The 19,172-nt window shown below is 50.3% G+C and overlaps 2 protein-coding genes across 2 annotated transcripts in view; both read left to right on the top strand.

Annotated features, from left to right (window-relative positions):
* The first annotated feature begins 315 nt into the window (after positions 1–315).
* On the top strand, positions 316–9,427 carry Peli3 (pellino E3 ubiquitin protein ligase family member 3). The gene is made up of 8 exons (XM_013020968.1): positions 316–342; positions 672–824; positions 1,409–1,480; positions 4,583–4,712; positions 5,199–5,300; positions 6,003–6,197; positions 6,440–6,628; positions 8,432–9,427. Exons 2-8 carry the CDS (start codon positions 673–675, stop codon positions 8,999–9,001), a joined length of 1,410 nt encoding a protein of 469 aa, XP_012876422.1. The 5' UTR covers positions 316–342; position 672; the 3' UTR covers positions 9,002–9,427.
* A 3,705-nt stretch (positions 9,428–13,132) lies between these two features.
* Positions 13,133–19,172, top strand: part of Dpp3 (dipeptidyl-peptidase 3) — a 28,497-nt gene continuing 22,457 nt past the window's right edge. The window contains exon 1 of the mRNA XM_013021204.1: positions 13,133–13,169. The gene's annotated coding sequence lies outside the window, so the exon portion shown is untranslated. The remainder of the gene's footprint in view (positions 13,170–19,172) is intronic.

Here is a 19,172-nt window from a genome sequence, read left to right as displayed (position 1 = left end):
GGGGAGGGGGGGCGAGGCGGGGGGGCGGGCGCGCACCCAGGAGGGATCCGGAGGCCTGCCCGCAGTGCGCGGCCGAGATGGGGAGACTGAGTCAGATGGATGGTGAGAGGAAGGCAGGCAGGCAGGCGGAGAGGGGGTGGAGAGTGGGAAGAGAGAAGGACGGAGCTGGGAGGACAGAGAGTCATTGAGAAATAGACGAGACAGACGGAGGGCTAGACCTGCAGAGAGACAGAAAGAATGAGGATGGTTTACAGATCCCAAGAACCTGACAGAGGGTAACTCGGGTCCTGGGGCTTAGGGGTCCTGGGGCTTAGATCTCGAGCCAGGAACTCTGAATGAGAGGTAAGGGCCCTCACCTCCTCCGTTGCCAGTCTTCAAAGTACATTCAAGGCCGGGATCTTGGGTACAAAACACTCTCTGACCTCCCCAAATTGTTCCATCTCTCTGATCCCACCCAATAGTTTGCCCCTCTGACTGCCACCCCTTCTTTTTATTCCATCCCACCCGTCTCCCCTTTGTGGTGTCCCAGGAAGCCCAGGACAGGTAGAGGTGAATGGTGAAAGGTCACCATCACCTTAACCCAAGTGGTCATTTAGGAGCCAAGTCTGGGGATTGAGGGGCACTGGGGTGGGAAGCCGTAAGCTCTTTTTCCCCTCTCCTGCTCTGCCCAGAATGGTGCTTGAAGGAAATCCTGAAGTGGGGTCTTCCCGAACCTCAGACCTCCAGCACCCTGAGAACAGTGGCTCTTGCCTTCTCTCTTCTCCTGGTGAAGATGCACAGCCAGGCGAGGAGCCCATCAAATATGGCGAACTCATCGTCCTAGGGTGAGCCTAACCTGCTCCGGGAGGGGTGGGTCGGTTCTAGGCACCTCCTTGGGGCAGCCAGAATAAGGAAGGGCCCTAGTTTCCTGGAGGGTCTTTTGCTATTTGATTCTCAGATGAAAGACAAAACTGACCAAACCCTCCACCATGTGTAGTTATTTTTTCATAAATCCCTGAGACAACTCTGTCTACCCAAGTTTCTGGTCTCAAAAGAACATAGTACCACCAGCTGCAGTCTGCAAAGCACTGAGGGCATGTGTAGTATGGGGTGAAAAATTGAGGTTCTACCTAAAACTGCTTAGTTCCATTCCTGCCTCTGCAAGTTGCTGAATTTCCCCATGCCTCAGTTTCCCCATTTTGTAAGCAGTGATAACAAAAATCCCTACCTCGAAGGGTTGTAAGGACAAAGGAAGGAAAGGAAGGAAGAAAGGAAGGAAAGAAGGAAGGAGGGAAGAAAGGAAGGAAGGAAGGACGGAATTTTTATTATGTAAAGAACAGCACAGCACCCAGCACGTGCCAAGTGTTCTGGGAGGCAAGCCTGTGCCAAGCCCTTTCATGGATATTATTTCATTTCAATCTTCACAAAGATGCTGTGAGGAAGGAGGTGAGGAAACCGAGGCTCAGAGAGGGGAAGTGCCTGGTCCAAGGGCACACAGCTGGTAAGTGGCAGGGCTGGGATTTGGACCCAAGTTTTCTTACTCTAGATCTGGTATGCTGTCACACAACCATAGCTCTCCTTCACAGTACAAATGACAAAACTGAGTCTAGGGAAGAAGAATATGACTTGATGACTGCAAAGACCTCATTTCTTCTTAGTCTTTGCCTGATCAGGATCCATGGACCTTCCATGCAGCTCTTTCCCCAGACACAAATACCTTCGCTTCCTCTCCCAGCAGTCTCCTTGTGGCCATCAGTCCTGAAGAAACTGCTTGAGAAGTTGTAGTTTCATGATAATAATGATTAAGCATAACAACAGCTACCATTTGTTGATCCATACATGACAAGTGCTTTTTTCTTCTTTTGCCAGTCCTGAGGCTTGAACTCAGGACCTAGGCACTATTCCTGAGCCTCTTTGTGCTCAAGGCTAGTGATCTACCATTTGAGCCACAGCACCACTTCTGGCTTTTTCTGAGTAGTTTATTGGAGATAAGAATGGCATGGAGGGGCTGGGAAGGTGGCTCAGTGGTAGAGCGCTTGCCTTGCATGCATGAGGCCCTGGGTTCAATTCCTCAGCACCACATAAGCAGAAAAAAAAGCCGGAAGTGGCGCTGTGGTTCCAGTGGTAGAGCGCTAGCCTTGAGCTGAAGAGCTGAGGGACAGCACCCAGGCCCAGAGTTCAAGCCCCATGACCGGACCCCCCCCCAAAAAAAAAAGAATGTCATGGACTTTTCTTCCCAGGCTGGCTTTGCACCTCAATTCTCAGATCTCAGCTTTTTGAGTAGCTAGGACTACAGGATTACAGTTGTGAGCCACCAGCACCTGGCTATGACATATGCTTTTTAAAAAATAAAAGTAAATACTTATCAAGAACTTGCTGTAACTATACCACACTGCCAAACAAACACTTTTGTTCTCAAAAATCAACCTGCATTTACAACATGGCCCTTCGTGTTCTAGAATAAAGACCTGCAGGTCAAAAAAAAAAATCAACCTGCAAAGTAAGTCCTGAAAAAATGAGCCTCATTTTATGGAAGTCATGGGGTGAGTCAAAGAGCATTTGTGTGTGTGTGTGTGTGTGAGAGAGAGAGAGAGAGAAAGAAAGAAAGAGAGAGAGAGCGCACAAGCGAGCAAGCGAGCTGGTACTGGTCCTTGAATTCAGGCCCTTGTGCTTTTGTTTAGATTTTTCTGTTCAAGGCTGTCACTCTACCACTTGAGTCATGCCTCCACTTCTGGCTTTTTGCTGGTTCAATGGAGATTAGAGTCTCATGGACTTTTCTGCCCAGGCTGGCTTCAAACTGAGATCCTCAGATCTCAGACTCCTGAGTAGGTAGGATTACAGGCCTGAACTACTAGTGCCCACGTAAAGATTAAGGATTTAAGTTTAGGCCCATCTGAGTCCTTAACCTGGGCCCTGATGAGCCCTCTGACTCTTTTCCTTCCTTATGCAGGAGAAGGGCAACAGATGTCTCACACAGGGGTGTTTGCGTTGGAAAAGCTGCTGTTTATTATCATGAAGGAAAGGCTTGCTTTCCAGCCCAGGGAAAGACTTCTGATGGGGGAGACTTTTGACTTAAGAGGATGGGCTCTCTTGACAGCTCTCTATTCTCCCCTGGGCAGGGAGGTCCCATGTCAGGCTGTGCACCAGAACTATTGGAGAGTATATTGAAAACACATCTTGACAGGTGCCTCAAACCTTTAGAATCAGAATCTGGTGGGGCTGGTGAATCTGGATTTTAACACACTCACTGGAGTGAGTCAATCTGAGTGAAATGGCGTGTGTGTGTGTGTGTGTGTGTGTGTATGTCTTGAACTCAGGGCCTAGGTGCTGTCCCTTACCTTTTTCACTTCAGGTTGGTGCTTTACCACTTAGAGCCATACCTCCACCTCTAGTTGTTTGATGGTTAATTGGAGATAAAGAGTTGCATAGACTTTCCTGCTCAGATCTCAACCTCCTGAGAAGCTAGGATTAAAAGAATGAGCCATGGACACTTGGCTCCTTGTCTGTACTTGGCAGCTGCTTATCCCATCACTTTCTGCTCTGAAACCGTCCATGACTCCCCATTGCTTACAGGCAGAATGTTTTTTGCCTGGTGGTCATCTTCCCCTATTGTGCTTCACTGCCCTGAGCTCACAAAGCGCTGAAAGCTTTGGCTCAGGGTGAATACTATTCCGTTTTGAAGGGCTTTTGCCAGGTCTGGGGTCAGGCAGATCTGAATGCATATCTGGACTTTGTCACTTACTGACCCCAAGGCAAGTGACTTTACCTCCCTGAGCCTCAATGTGTCTCATTTATAAAATGGGAAGAAAGACAATTGCCTGGCAGGACGCCACACAGACGCCTCAAGGGACCAGGGACACAGAGGCAGTGGTGGCTGCTGTGACTCACCCCATCTTTTCTTCTCAGGGTCCTTCCCACTGGATGTGAGCTGGAAAGGAGGGTGGGCATGTGAAGTGAGTGGAGATATGGACATAGTGACCTTGAGGGTCTGTGGTTTTTCTTCATGTGTTTTTGAGAAGTGGTATCATAAGTGCTGGTTTGCTGCAGGGGACTCCCAGTTCTTCAACCCCTACGAGGGGTTCCCCTTCTCAGAAACCCAATCTTGGTTTTTTGTTGTTGTTGTTGTAGGTTGTGGGGCTTGAACTCTAGGCCTAGGTGCTGTCCTTCAGTCCTTCAGCTCAAGGCTAGCACTCTACTAATTGAGCCACAGCGCCACTAGAAACCCAATCTTGGGATCATGATTCTCTTCTCTTGTCCAGAGGGTCTGGGGTGCACTTGGCTTGTGTCTGAGTCAAGGCAGGTGTGCCTGAATTCCTTGAGAACCGATCCTCGCTTCATGGACTCGATACATCACTGCTACCAGCCCAGCACCTTCCCCAGACATAGCACAGCCATGCAGGGACTCAGGATGATAGTTTAATGAGACCCCCTGTTCATGCACCAGTTGACTATCATAGGGGCTTCTAGCTTTCCGTGATTCTTGAGCTAGCTTAGCAAGCTAGAGCTGACAGTGTTCTCTAAGGCTCCCCAGTCACTCACTTTTCATTCTCTCTCTCTTCCTCTTCCCATACCCTGCTCTTCTTAACCCCTTTAACATTAACAGCTACAATGGGTGTCTGGCAAGCGGGGACAAGGGCCGCCGGCGGAGCCGCCTGGCACTGAGCCGCAGGCCACATGCCAACGGAGTGAAGCCAGACGTCATGCACCACATTTCCACACCGCTCGTCTCCAAGGCAAGCAGCTTGTGCCAGTAGACTGAGAACCGAGCACCGTTCTGCCCTCTGTGCCCTTGGCCCGGGTCTTCTGTCTTGCCAGACCCACATGCGCATGCCCCCTGCCCCCCATCCCAGCCCACTGTGTCACTACTCTTGGCCTATGGGGCTACCAGAGCAATGGTGACCCTTGACCTTTTGCAGGATGTGATGTCACACAGCAGTGGCAAAGGGTGAAAAGTTGGCTTTAGAAAATTTGGGGTAGAAATCAGCTTCCTGGAACACACAGCACCCCACTTTCAAATGAGACCAATAAGCCCATTCTGGGGGGAAGACTGTGTAGAGTAACCTGTATAGAGTTCCTGCTGTACTTAGAGAATCCCCCTGCACAAAATGCTGTTAGCCCTCCCCGGGAGGAGCCCCACTGGGCCCCCAGCTTGTCTTCACTCAGAAACTTAGCTCTCATGTCCGGGGTGCCCTGGCCAGTGACTACTTTCTCCTCACCAGGCCTTGAGTAACCGAGGCCAGCACAGCATCTCATACACACTGTCCCGGAGCCACTCGGTCATAGTGGAGTACACACACGACAGCGACACAGACATGTTCCAGGTACGCCCAGCCCTCCCCCAGCCTCCGGGCCTCTGAGCTTCTAAGTGTTTTGGCTCACTCAGCACAGCAGCCCACCCTTCCGACGAGGAAGCAGCGTGTCCCCGCGTGGGTCGCTGACACAGTAAATTAGTAGTGGTATCAAGACTGAGAGGCAAGACGCCGCGGAAAGCCATGTGGCTTCAGAGTTCAGAGGGCAGTGTAAGCATTGGCATGCCAGCTCTGTCATTTACTTTGTGCAAGACTTAATCTCTGTGGGCCTTTATTTTCTCATAAAATAGGACCCATAATGGCAACTACCCCATGGGTGGACACATAAAATGCTTAGCCTATTATAGCAGCTTCAGTGAGGGGAGGGGGCACTGGGATCCAAACTCAGGACTTTTGTGTTTGCTGTACTGCTAAACAGCTACACATCTAGTAAATCCTTACTAAATGCTTACAGTGTGCTGCTAGGATTCCTAGGATATCAGTTTTCCATTGGTCTATCAGGGAATTGATCAGTTTTTGTTTTTGAACTGAGTGAGAGTCTTCCCAAAGCTTTGGGAGCAATAGAGCAAGAGCCACTCTAGATGGTGGCTAATTGCACCTCGAGTGGCTTCTTGGGAGCCCAGAAGGTCTGGAGAGTCACTGTGTGCTGCCTCCTTGTTTGGGGTCCTGGGCCTTGCCCATGTGATCGCTGTGCCTGCCCTCCCTCGCTTGCAGATTGGCCGCTCCACTGAGAACATGATCGACTTCGTGGTAACAGACACCTCCCCGGGAGGAGGGGCCACCGAGGGCCCTTCTGCCCAGAGCACCATTTCCCGTTATGCCTGTCGCATCCTCTGTGACCGCAGGCCACCCTACACGGCCCGCATCTATGCTGCCGGCTTTGACGCCTCCAGCAACATCTTCCTTGGAGTGAGTGTACCCCAGGCAGGGTCGAGCTCTCTACTGGAAAGTGGGGAGGGTTTGGGAAGGCAGCAGCCTGGAGTGATGGGCCCGTCCCCAGCCACACAGGGCCTTCCCACATCATGAATAAGCCAAGGGATGCTCAGGGACGTCATGTGTATGGAGTCCTCTCTGGGACATAAAGGTAGAGGGGGGGCAGCCACCTCTGCACCCCTTGGGGAAATGTGAGCTGATCTTCAATGTGGTCCCAGGAGCGGGCAGCCAAATGGCGGACCCCCGATGGCCTGATGGATGGCCTGACCACCAATGGGGTCCTGGTGATGCACCCTGCGGGCGGCTTCTCCGAGGACTCGGCCCCAGGTGTCTGGCGGGAGATATCAGTCTGCGGGAACGTGTACACACTGCGGGACAGCCGCTCGGCCCAGCAGCGGGGGAAGCTGGTAGGTGGCCCTCTCCATCTTTTCCCCAGTCCTTCCAGGTCCTCCTCATAATCTGCCTGGAGATAGGTGACGTGCAGTCCTTGTGTCCCAGGTAGTCCCCATGGGCTCTGGCTGGGAGAGCTGCAGGCTCACAGAACTCTCGGTACTTGCCCTACAGAGCAGCCCCGCCCACCCAGATTGTGGCCTGCACACTTTTTTTTTTTTTGGTTGGTTGTGGGGCTTGAACTTTGTGCTTGGGCGCTGTCCCTGCGCTCTTCAGCTCAAGGCAAGTACTCTACCGCTTGAGCCACAGTGCCACTTCCGGTTTTCTAGTGGTTTATTGGAGATGAGAGTCTCACCGACATTCCTGCCCGGGCTGGTTTTGAATCATGATCCTCAGATCTCAGCCTCCTAGTAGCTAGGATTACAGGCGTGAGCCACTGGCACCTGGTTTGCACACTTCTTGAGTTCCGTGAGGTGATGTAAGATGGAGTCACACGAGGCGCTGTGCAGTCACAAGTGGCTTCACGGCTGCTGACAGCTTCGAAAACCACACTTGATTATGAGAGTGACACTTGGCCTATGTGGAAGCAGCTCACAGTCCACAGTGTTGGCAGCTTGTAGCATGTCTGTCGCGTTGAGGCGAGTTCAGCTTTATTATCCTATTCCAACAGGAAAAGCCCTTAGATTAGTACTTACAGTGCTGGCATGTGGCCAGTGGCCTGTAATCTGTACCATGTGGTACAGATTAGAGTACTCAGATCAAGTTGAGAGTGAGATCTAGAGAAAGGAAGGGTTTGTGGCCTTGTTCCTTTCCTGGGCTCTGCTGTCCCTGAGGGTGGGTATGTGAGCCTGGGAGACACAAAAGCTCAGGGGAAAGCAGAGCTTTCCAGTGTTAACTCTATTGGTTTTGAAAATTACACATGTAGCTCAGAGGTAAAAAATTTACACTTAGATGGGCTGGGAAGGTGGCTCAGTGGTAGAGTGCTTGCCTCGCATGCATGAGGCCCTGGGTTCGATTCCTCAGTACCACATACACAGAAAAAGCTGGAAGTGGCTCTATGGCTCAAGTGGTAGAGCACTAGCCTTGAGCTGATTTGCACTTAGAATGTGCTAGGTTCTGGGTTTGATCCTCAGAACCATGGAAAGTCCAGAAACAAAATTATGTACCTCAACTGGGTATAGTAGGGCATACCTATAATCCCAGCACTTGGGAGCCCGAGGCAGGAGGACTGTGAGTTGGATGTCAACCTGGTTATATAATGAGACCATATCTCAACGAACAACAACAAATCTCTGTACATGAATGTGTCACAAACACATGCTTGTTGAGCACCTACTGTGCTAGGCGCCCTTTGAATTATTTATACCTACTGCCTCACAAGACTCGTTTGAGATACTGAAATGTGGAATTCAGCTTGAAATAGAAACTAAACACACAGAGAGGTTAAGTGACTCTCCCAGGGATGCAGAGTTAGTGAGGCCCCAGTTCAAACCTAGGTGGTCTGTTCATCACAATCCCCACAATCCTTGCTCTGGGCTAAGTATCCAGCATTTTTCTGGCCTTCACCATTATTGGAGACCTCTGGAAAGCACTTTAGAAAATGTCCGGATGTCCTGATTGATAGAACCAGATTTGTTTCCCTGGTACACCAAACCCAAGTCCTGCTGAGAGCTGGGGAAGACGGGTGGGTGGAGCGGGATGTCTGTCCTCTCAGCTGCCCTGCTGGCCCAGGCGCCCTCTGCTGGGGCTCCAGGGGGCTGCGGCCCGATGGCTGGGCGGGGGACATCTTGGACTAAGGCTTTCAATGCTGTCTCTGGCAGGTGGAGAACGAATCCAACGTGTTGCAAGACGGCTCCCTCATCGACCTGTGTGGGGCCACGCTGCTGTGGCGCACTCCGGCAGGCTTGCTGCGGGCGCCCACGCTGAAACAGCTGGAGGCCCAGCGGCAGGAGGCCAACGCAGCGCGGCCCCAGTGTCCCGTGGGCCTCAGCACCCTGGCCTTCCCCAGTCCAGCCCGGGGCCGCACAGCCCCTGACAAGCAGCAGCCCTGGGTCTACGTCCGCTGCGGCCACGTCCACGGCTACCACGGCTGGGGCTGTCGACGGGAGCGGGGGCCCCAGGAGCGTGAATGTCCGCTCTGCCGACTTGTGGGTCCCTATGTACCCCTGTGGCTAGGCCAGGAGGCTGGGCTGTGCCTGGACCCGGGGCCCCCCAGTCATGCTTTCGCACCCTGCGGCCATGTCTGCTCTGAGAAGACTGCCCGCTACTGGGCCCAGACACCACTGCCGCACGGCACGCACGCCTTCCACGCGGCCTGCCCCTTTTGCGGGGCCTGGCTCACCGGCGAACATGGCTGCATCCGCCTCATTTTCCAGGGGCCTCTGGACTAGGCTCTCCAGGGCCCTCCCGGCTGTGCCCACCTGCTCCAGCCCCCCCAACCCCTGCAGCTCACAGGGAGCTCTGCATGTGGAATTCTGCCTGCTGGCACCTGGCCACACCAGCTGGACACACTGGATGGGTGGGGCCCCTCTCCCCAAGGGGGTTCTGGAAATCTTCCCAGTCATCCTGAAGGGAATCTGCGGTACCAGCGGTGCCCCCAGGCGATGGAGGCAAGCTCAGGCCCCTGCCGTACCCTTCCTGGGGTCTCCCCCATCATGCCGGTTACACTGTGCCCCTGCCAGGGGAGTGAAGGGACGATGGCCCCTGACCCCCAACTTGTGCTGGTTGGGCTCCCCAGCCTGCCAACCTGGTAACAGATACTCACCCTTCTCGCTGCTGCCCTGAGTTCCCTTAGAAACCTCGCTGCTCAGCTGCCCTTCCAAACCCACACATTCCCCGCCCTCCCTCCCCCAATGCGTTCAGAGCTTCCAGCCCTGATTGGGGAGTGGGTGTGGGCAGGCCGGGACTGAGCGAAATGGAGTTTGAGGTTCAGTGGAGGATGGACAGTTGGGTGCATTCGGATGGGCGAATCCTTGAGCTGGGGAATGAATAGGCTTTGTTGGCCTTGGGAAAGCATGGAAGGCTTCAGGGAGGAAGTGGCACAGGAACTGAGCCTCTGTGGTGGTTCTCAGTCTACCAGGCCCGCGGGAAACAGTGTATGCTCTGCCTACTGTGGGTCGCAGGCTGAGGGGAAAGGAAGGAGGAGGGTCTGAGTGACAGGCTGCAGGGGGTACACAAGAGACTGGTGAGAAGATGCTGGATAGGGTGTCTGGACTCTTAATTTGTGAACAGCCAGGAGTCCACAAAGTGGCTGGGAGCAGGGAGCGAGAAGATTCGCTGCTTCAGAGCCCTGGCTCTGACCCAAGGGCTACCTACCACTACTGAACACCCGCCCGCCCGCCGTGTGCCCCGCTCTGTGCTGACAGTAATAACAGCTTGGTTCATTGAGCACTCACCAGGCGCCAGGCTCTGCTTCTTGGAGGTTTGGCTGTTAAGTCTTCTTGTGTCCCTGGGAGGGAGGCATCACTGCTTGTTTTCACAGAAAGACAAAATCATTTGCCCTAAGTCACACAGCCAGGAAGTGACCAGGTCAGAATTGAAACCCAACACTGCCCCATTCCCATCACACTGCGTTTCCTTTGCTGGGCAAGGCTAACGGGAGAGGGTAGTCAGCCTGTCCCCTCGCTCAGTGCCCAGCCCCACATAGTGCTCTAGCAATGAGCTCAGTCCTGCCTCTCCAGCTCCCTGAGGAGAGATCTATCCAGCTATCAGCAGCTGACCACCCAGTGAGCTTAGTGTGCAGGGGAAACAGGAGAGTGGGGTGGACCTGGAGAAAGTTGGACTAGGGCCTTGTGGGCCTCAGCATCCATGGAGGTCAAGTCTGAGTGGACCCCTATTCACCCATGCTATGTATTTTTTCTGGGAGCCAAGGGCCAAGCTGCGAGTATTGCTGGAACTCCTCTAATCACTGCTAGGCAAACTGACCCAGGAACACAAGCGGCTAGCATTCTAGAGGTAAGAAAAGAGAAGGCTATCCAGGCACTGGTGGCTCATGCCTGTAATCCTAACTACTCAGGAGGCTGAGATCTGAGGATTGCAGTTCAAAGCCAGCCTAGGCAAGAAAGACCATGAGACTCGTATCTCCAATAAACCACCAGAAAACCAAAGTGGCTCTGTGGCTCAAGTGGTAGAGTGCTAGCCTTGAGCTGAAAAGTTGAGGGACACTGCCCAGGTCCAGAGTTCAAGCCCCATGACTGACCAAAAAAAAAAAAAAAAAAAGCAAGGAGTAGCAAGCATGACGTGGCATTGCCCTGGGTTCCTGACAGAACATGAGGAGGAGTGTAGACTCCACTGGGAGGGGCCTGCCTAAGGCCACGCAGCTAGTGACGGCCAGAGAGCACCCACACATGTGAACAGGAGGGATGCTTCTGGAGTGTCACCCAGTTGCAGTGGGATGGAGGGTAAATGAGGACTTCTGAGTGGGGGTGGAAGGATTTCCCACTCTACTCCCAAACCCTAGAAATAGATGCCCCCCCTGTTTTTACTTCTGACAGTGTTGGGAGCCAAGCAGTAGAACATTCTGGTCCCATTTCTAGTGGGAAATTTCTGGCTCTAAGAGGAGAGACAAGCAAAAGACACGTCTGTGGGTGCTTGGGAGAATTCAGGGCTGTTAGAAGCCAGGCACTCCCGTCCTTGCCCCAACTCTGCTCTTTGCCAGATCTTTGAACCTGGGATCCTATGGTAATTAAATGCAATGACCTCTGCCTCACCAAGTGCTTGTGAATGTATGGAAAGCACCTGTGAAAAAGTACTTAATATTATTTCCTCGCCTGGCCCTTATACTTCTGGGGAAAACCCAGGTAGGCGATAGCCATGATCCCAATTAGACGACTCTGTGTGTGGGGGGGGGGTTGAGGTCTGAATAAGGCTAGGCCCCAGCTTATAGATTCCTGAAGACATGTTGTGTGTTCTAATGGAAATAATGGGCACTCTTAGTTTTCCCATCTGTGCAATGGGTTAAATGTTAAGCTCTATCAAAGGCTTTGTATGAATTAAGGGAGTCCCCCCAAGACCAGCTCTGGTATAGGACTAAAGTAAATGCTATTGACCATCATAAAATGAAATTAGGCAGGACTAGAATATAGAAAGTTGCCTAGGTGGCTCAGTGATAGAGTGCTTGCCTCGCATGCACGAGGCCCTGGATTCGATTCCTTAGCACCACATAAGCAGAAAAAGCCGGAAGTGGTGGTGGTGTTCAAGTGGTAGAGCTCTAGCCTTGAGCTGAAGAGCTGAGGGACAGCGCCCAGACCTAGAGTATAGGCCTCATGACCGACAAAAAAAAAGTGTCCTAGGTTCCATCACCAGTACAAAAACCAAACCAAACTAAATAACAACAAAAGGAAGAAAAAAGAAAAAAAAAAGTTGAATCCCAAGGCCTGAATACTGGATCCTTTGCCCACTCCAGCCGCCCCCTGGTGGCCATAGACAGCTATTACCTCCTCTTAAAGAGTACATTTCCAATTCACCTGACAAAACACAAGAAAGGACATAAACCCCTTAATTGATCTCCTGTATATAAGGAACCCACAGCTAATAGTATTATTGTGAAGAGCTTTGGGAACTTTTGTGAATGAGAAACATGTCTGTGGTGGGCAGTGACTGCCCTGAGCCTAGACACAGGCAAGGCAAGGGCAGCATGCTGGACTTCAGTCAAACACTGCCTCCGCACACACGCAGCACTGACCAGCTGGCAGTCATTGGTGCCTAGGATATTCCTGGAATGGATTCACTTATTAATCCAGTTTTCCGGCTGATGAAGCCAAGATCTATAGAGCTAAAGTGACCCACTTAAGGTCACACAGCTAGCCGGACACCAGTGGCTCACACCTGTAATCCTACTCAGGAAACGGAGATCTGAGGATTGGGGTTTGAAGCTAGCCTGGGAGATTAATCCGAAAGACTGATCTCTAATTAACAGCAAAAAGTTGGAAGTGAAGATCTGTTTCAAGTGGTAGGGTGGTACTAGCCTTCAGCAGAAAAAGCTAAGGTACAGCTTCCAGGCCCTGAGTTCAAGCCTCAGTACTGGCACACACATGTGCACACACACACAAAAGGTCACACATCCGGGGGTGAAAAAAGCTTGATTTGACCTTCGGTCACTTCAGTAGCATTGATTCCTCGCACCTACAACTGTGTAGTCTCTGAGGGGCCTCCACTCCAGACCCCCTTCCTCCCCCCCCCCCTCCCCAGCCCACCAGGTCGAGTAAAGCAGGTTGGAGGACTCTAGGAGTCTCTCCTGCACAGGGGCCTTGGTGCTCTGGGATCTTGTCAGCCGCGTTGACCTGGGCCAGGCCGCCGAGGAGCCGGTCACCCAGGGTCCCCACCCCCACGCGAGCGTGGCCGGCGCACAAAAGGCCAAGGCCGCAGGGGCCAAGCCGAGCGATTCGCGTAGTGCCCGGGAGGCAGGGTGCTTGTTTCTTCCCGCCTATTGGCTGAAGCCGCTGTCCGTCTGGGCCCGGGAACCAGACAATTGGCCAATGAGGGCGGGGTTTGGGAAGCCCCAATGAATGGGGGAGCCGGAAGCAGGAAGTGAGTTTGCGAGCGGAGCAGCTGCTGCAGGTGAGTTTGCTGCGCCTGGGTTTGGGGGTCACATTGTGTCACCCTCAAGGGATCAGCGCGACGCGGGGCCGAGCACAAGATCGGCCCCTTCCTGCGCATCCTCCACGACTCCCTCCAAGTGGTTGCGGGCCCCAGGGCCGCGGGCGTGGCGAGCCGCAGAGTTCAGACCCCTTCGGAACCCCGGGACTCGCGCGTGGGGGCGGAGCCCGGGGCCGGGGGCGGCCGGGGGCGCCCGGGCTGGGCCGCGGCGGGGCCGTGCCCCGGCCTAGGAGATCCCGGCGCCCAGCGAGCGTGTAACAGCTTTGGTAAGATTCTTGCCCTCACCGATTCTCAATTTCCCCATCTGTCCAATGGGCAGTGAACTTCTGTGGCTTTCCCGGACAAGAAGGAAGGCAGGAGAAGGAGAATGGAGGGCAAAGACAGAGGGACTGGAATAGGTCACTTGCTGGCAGCGCTGTGAGGAATAGGACCGGGGAAAAAATTTTTCAAGTTCTTCTTTTTTTTAAATAAATTATTATAAAGGTGATGTACAGAGGGGTGACAGTTACATAAGTCAGATAAAGAGTACATTCATTTCTCTCTTTTTCCTTCCCATCCCCCGCATAAGTCTTACACACATTTTCAAGTGAGTACCACTGCTGCATTTGTTCACCCTCTGTCCTTTCATTTCTGTACTCCCCTTAACCCTCCCAAAGACAGATTCATGAACAAAAAGAAAACAAAAACAGCAGCAAAGAAAAAAACAACCTCTTTTTTTCCATTTCCTGGAGTTCATTTGATAGATATTATTTTATCTGACCAGATGCACATAGACATTGCACCTTTGTGTTCCTCCACCAAAAATACCCTTTGGAGGAACCCTATTGCACTGTTGGTAGGAATGCAAACCGTACAACCACTCTGGGCAGCAGTCTGGAGGTTCTTCAAAAAAAAAACAACAACCCAAAACAAAACAAAAAATAGGTGGGGTGCTGGTGGCTCACCCCTGTAATCCTAGCTATTCAGGAGGCTGAGATCAGAGAATCTAGGTTGGAAGCCAGCCCAAGCAGGAAAATTTGAGACTCTTATCTCCAATTAATCACCAGAAAATGGAAAGTGGTTTTGTGGCTCAAAGGAAAGAATGCTAGCCTTGAGTTAAAGCACTCAGGAACCATGCCTAAGCCCAGAATTCAGGCTTAATCTTCCCTACAACCCAGCCATACCACTCGTGGGCATCTACCTAGAGCATCACAAGCCAGGATACCATAAAGATACTTTCACATTCATGTTCATTGCTGCACTGTTCACAATAGCCAACTTATGGAAACAGTCCAGATGCTCCTACAATAGATGAATGGATCCAAAAAAATGTACCTGGTGCTGGGAAGGAGGCTCAGTGGTAGAGCGCTTGCTTTGCATGCATGAGGCCCTGGGTTGGATTTCTCAGCACCCCCTAAGCTGAAAAAGCCGGAAGGGTCGCTCTGGCTTAAGTGGTAGAGTGTTAACCTTGAGCTGAAGAGCTGAGGGACAGGCCAGGCCCAGGCCCATACTTCAGACCTCATGACTGGCAAAAATAAAGTGCTACCTATACACAATGGAATTTTACACAGCCATTAGAAAGAATATTATATCATTTGAAGGGAAATGGATGGACCTAGAATAAATTATGTTAAGTGAAGTAAGCCAGGTCAGAAATAAATGGCACATGTTTTCTTTTATATGCAAAAGCTAGATCTGAAATACACTGGCACATGATAAATTATACAGGATTCTAGGCATTTATTCACAGTGAAGGCAAAGGAGGATACTCTTTTTTTTAAGTTCTATTTTATTTTTTGTGTTATGTTTTGTTTATTTTACCAGTCCTGGAGCTTGAACTCAGGCCCTGGGCACTGTCCCTGAGCTTCTTTTATTCAAGCCAGCACTCTACTACTTGAGCCACAGTCACTTCCAGGTTTTTCTGTTTATGTGGTACTCAGGAATTGAACCCAGGGCTTCATGCATGCTAGGCAAGCACTCTACCACTAAACCACATTCCCAGCCCCAGAGGATATACTCTTAAGAAAGGAACACAAAGGCACAATGCCTATGTACTTCTGATCATATAAAATAGTATCTAAATGAACTCCAGGAAATGGAAATGAGATTTTTTCTTTGTTGCTGTTTTGTTGTTGTTGTTGTTTTGCTTGTTGTTGGTGGTGGTCATGGGGCTTGAACACAGGGCCTGAGCGCTGTCCCTGAGCTCTTTTGCTCAAGGCTGGTGCTCTATGACTTTGAGCCACAGCTCCACTTCCAGTTTTCTGATGGTTAATTGGAGCTATCTATCTCATGGTCTTTCCTACCTGTGCTGGTTTTGAACTGCGATACTCAGATCTCAGCCTCCTGAGTATCTAGGATTACAGGCATGAGCCACCAGTGCTTTGTTTTCTTTTTGTCTTGTTTGTTCGTGTATCTGTCTTTGGGAGGGTAAGGAGGGCACAGAAGTGGAGAGACAAAGGGTGGACAAATGCAGCAGTGGTGCTCACTAGATTATGTTGAAAATGCACTATACAACTTGTGGATGGAGATGGAAGGGAAAAACTGGGAGAGAGTTAGTTAGAGATGGGGTGACATTGACCAAAGTGAAAAGTACCCACCTGGTTTATGTAACAGTTACTCCTCTGTACATCACCTTTCTAATAACAACTTAAAAACATTTAAACTAAAAAAAAAAAGAACATCCTTTGATTTCACTGTGTGTGTATGCCTAGAGATCAATATAATTTATTATGTCCCAGCATATATTAGATCTAGCTTCTGTATATGAGAGAAAACATGCTCCTTTGACTCTTTGAGCTTGGCTTACCTCACTTAACATAATTTTTCTTTTTTTTTTTCTTTTTTTTGCCGGTCGTGGGCCTGAACTCTGGGCCTGGGCACTGTCCCTCAGCTCTTCAGCTTCAAGGCTAACGCACTACCACTTGAGCAACAGCACCACTTCCAGCTTTTTCTGCTTATGTGGTGCTGAGGAATCGAACCCAGGGCCTCATACATGCAAGGCAAGCACTTTACCACTGAGTCACCTTCCCAGCCCTTAACATAATTTTTGTAGGTGTGTATAGGTACCACATTTTTTGGGATCCATTCATCTATTGTAGGGCATATAAACTGTTTCTATAAATTGGCTATTGTGAATAGTGCAGCCCACATGGATGTGCAAGTATCTTTATGGTATTCTGGTTTGTGATATTCTGGCTAAATGCCCAGGAGTGGTATGGCTAGATCATAGAGAAGGTTTATGCTTAGTTTTTTGAAGTCACTCCAGACTGCTGTCCAGAGTCATTGTACTAGTTTATAGTCCCACTGACAGTGCAATAGGGTTCCTTTTTCCCACATCCCTGCCAACATTTGTTGTTCAAAATCACAATGAGCTGGGTGCTGGTGGCTCACACCTGTAATCCTACCTACTCAGGATCTGAGGATTGTGGTTCAAAGCCAGCCCAGGCAAGGAAAGGCTGTGAGACAGTAAGCTCTAATTGACCACCAGAAAACTGGAAGTGGAGCTGTGGCTCAAAGCCATAGAGCACCAGCCTTGAGCAAAAAAGCTCACAAGACAAAACAACAACAACAAAAATGAAATTCACAATGTTGGCCAGTCTAATTGGGGTAAGATGGACTTTTAAAGTTGTTTTGATTTGTGTTTCCTTTATGGCCAAGGATGATAAGCATTTCCTCATGTGTTTTTGTTTTTGTTTTTTTGTCAGTTTTGGGCTTGAACTCAGGGCCTGGGCACTGTCTCTGAGCTCTTTTTGCAGAAGATCAGTGCTCTACTACTTTAAACAACAGTGCCATTCGGATTTTCTTTTTTTTTTATTGTGAAAATACTGTACAGAGGGGTTATAATTACATGGGCAAGATAGTGAGTACATTTCTTATCAAACATTGTAGCCTCCTCCTTTGTTTACCCTTCCCATCCCTTCCCATCCTCCCTCCCCCCCACCTAATTCCCCCCCCCCTCAAGTTGTAAAGTTCGTTTTTGACTTGACAACTTGTACTTCCCATTCGGATTTTCTGATGATTAATTGGAGATGATCACAGGGACTTTCTTGACCAGGCTGGTTTCAAACTGATCCTCAGCTCTCAGCCTTCTGAGTAGCTAGGATTATAAGTATGACCCACTGGTACCTGGTTTGCCATTTTTCAAAAAATTATTATTATAAAGGTAATATACAAAGGTGTTACAGTTACCTAAGGCAGGTAAAGCGTACATTTCTTTTTGGACAATGCCGCCCCTTCCCTCTCTCTCTCACAGTTTTCCCCTCCTGTACCCACCTACAAGTTGTATAATTCATTTTCAACATTTTTGCCATTCTTACCTCTTCTCTATGAAGTCTCTCCTTAGCTCCTTTGCCCATTTAGTGATTGCTTTATTCGCTTTGGAAGGGTTAGTTTCTTGAGCTCCATGTATATATTGGATATGAGGACTCCGTCAGATATATTCCTGGTAAGGATCTTCTCCCAGTCTGTTGGCTGTTTTTTTTTTGTTTTTTTTTTTTTGGTCAGGGGGCTTGAACTCTGGGCCTGAGCGCTGTCCCTCAGCTCTTCAGCTCAATAGGAGTGTTCTACTACTTGAGCCACAGTGCCACTTCTGGCTTTTTTTGGAAATAAGAGTCTCATGGACTTTCCTGCCCAGGCTGGCTTTGAACTGTGCTCCTCAGATCTCAGCCTCCTGAGTAGATAGGATTACAGGCATGAGCCACAGGCTTGGCACCATCTTTTTAATTTAGTAACTATGTCCTTCGCTGTGCAGAAACTTTATTTTGATATACTCCTGCCACAGACCAGCCATGTCAAGCTGTTTTGGAGGGAAGAAGGTAGGAGATTGAGGAAGCACACACGCAGGTACACCTTAGAGTGTATTTTTTCTATACAGAGTTTTTGCACAGGAAAGGGCAAGGGGAGGTCAAGATGTATGTGACAAGTTGCATTCTGTAGGTGCCAGCAGCTTTAGCCATAACAGAAATCAGGAGGCTTGTGGTTAGAGATAGCTGAGCACAATGTCTAGCTTAAAGTTATGATGAGAGAAACATCCTCTTTCTCTGTCTCCCAGCTGATCAGCTGTTGCTGCTTCAGGCCATGGGCAGGGATGAGGAGTCTCAGGACTGTGGCTCACGGGGCCAGCTCCCAATATAATCCTATTTGTCAAATCTCTCTCCTATCTGCTGTGCCCCTAGGACTCTTTTCAGAAAGTTTCTGCCTATACCTGTATGTTCTAGGAAAATTTTATTCTTTTTTTTTTTTTTTTCCCAGTCATGGGGCTTGAACTCTGGGCTTGGGTATTGCCCCTCAGCTCTTCAGCTCAAGGCAAGCTCTCTACCACTTGAGCCACAGTGCCACTTGGAGCTTTTTGGTGATTTATTGGAGATTAAAAAGTCTCATAGACATTCCTGCCCAGGCTGGCTTTGAGCGGTGATTCTCAGAGCTCAGCCTCTTGAGTAGCTATGATTATAGGTGTTAGGCACCAGTACCTGGCATGAAAATCTTAATCCAAGTTAAATCTTGCATGCTGGCTGAGAATGTGGTTTAGTGGTAGAGTGCTCATGCGCTCTAGGTTCTAAGGCCTTGTGTTCAATTCCTCAGTACCACATAAGCAGAAAAAGATGGCAGTAGTGCTATGGCTCAAGTGGTAGAGTGCTAGCCTTGAGCAAAAAGAAGCTCAGGAACAGTGCCCAGGTCCTAGACTGGCAAAAACAAACAAAAGAAACCAACCTTGTATGCCAACCAGATGTAGTTGGCATTATCCATTGTCCTCCCGCTTGTGTGCGTGTGTGCGTGTGTGTGTGTGTGTGTGTGTGTGCGCGCGTGTGTGCGCGCGCGCACATGCATGGCGGTCCTGGGGTTTGAACTCAGGGCTTGGGTGCTGTCCCTGAGTTTTTTTGTTCAAGGCTAGTGCTCTATCCCCACGGTTTCACTTCCAGCTTCTTTGGTACTTCACTGGAGGTAAGAGTCTTACAGACTTTGCTGCCTGGGCTGGCTTTGAACCGT

Source organism: Dipodomys ordii, unplaced genomic scaffold (genome assembly GCF_000151885.1).
Source record: "Dipodomys ordii isolate 6190 unplaced genomic scaffold, Dord_2.0 Scaffold54, whole genome shotgun sequence".
Taxonomy (NCBI): domain Eukaryota; kingdom Metazoa; phylum Chordata; class Mammalia; order Rodentia; family Heteromyidae; genus Dipodomys; species Dipodomys ordii.
This window is presented reverse-complemented; position numbering and strand designations above follow the sequence as displayed.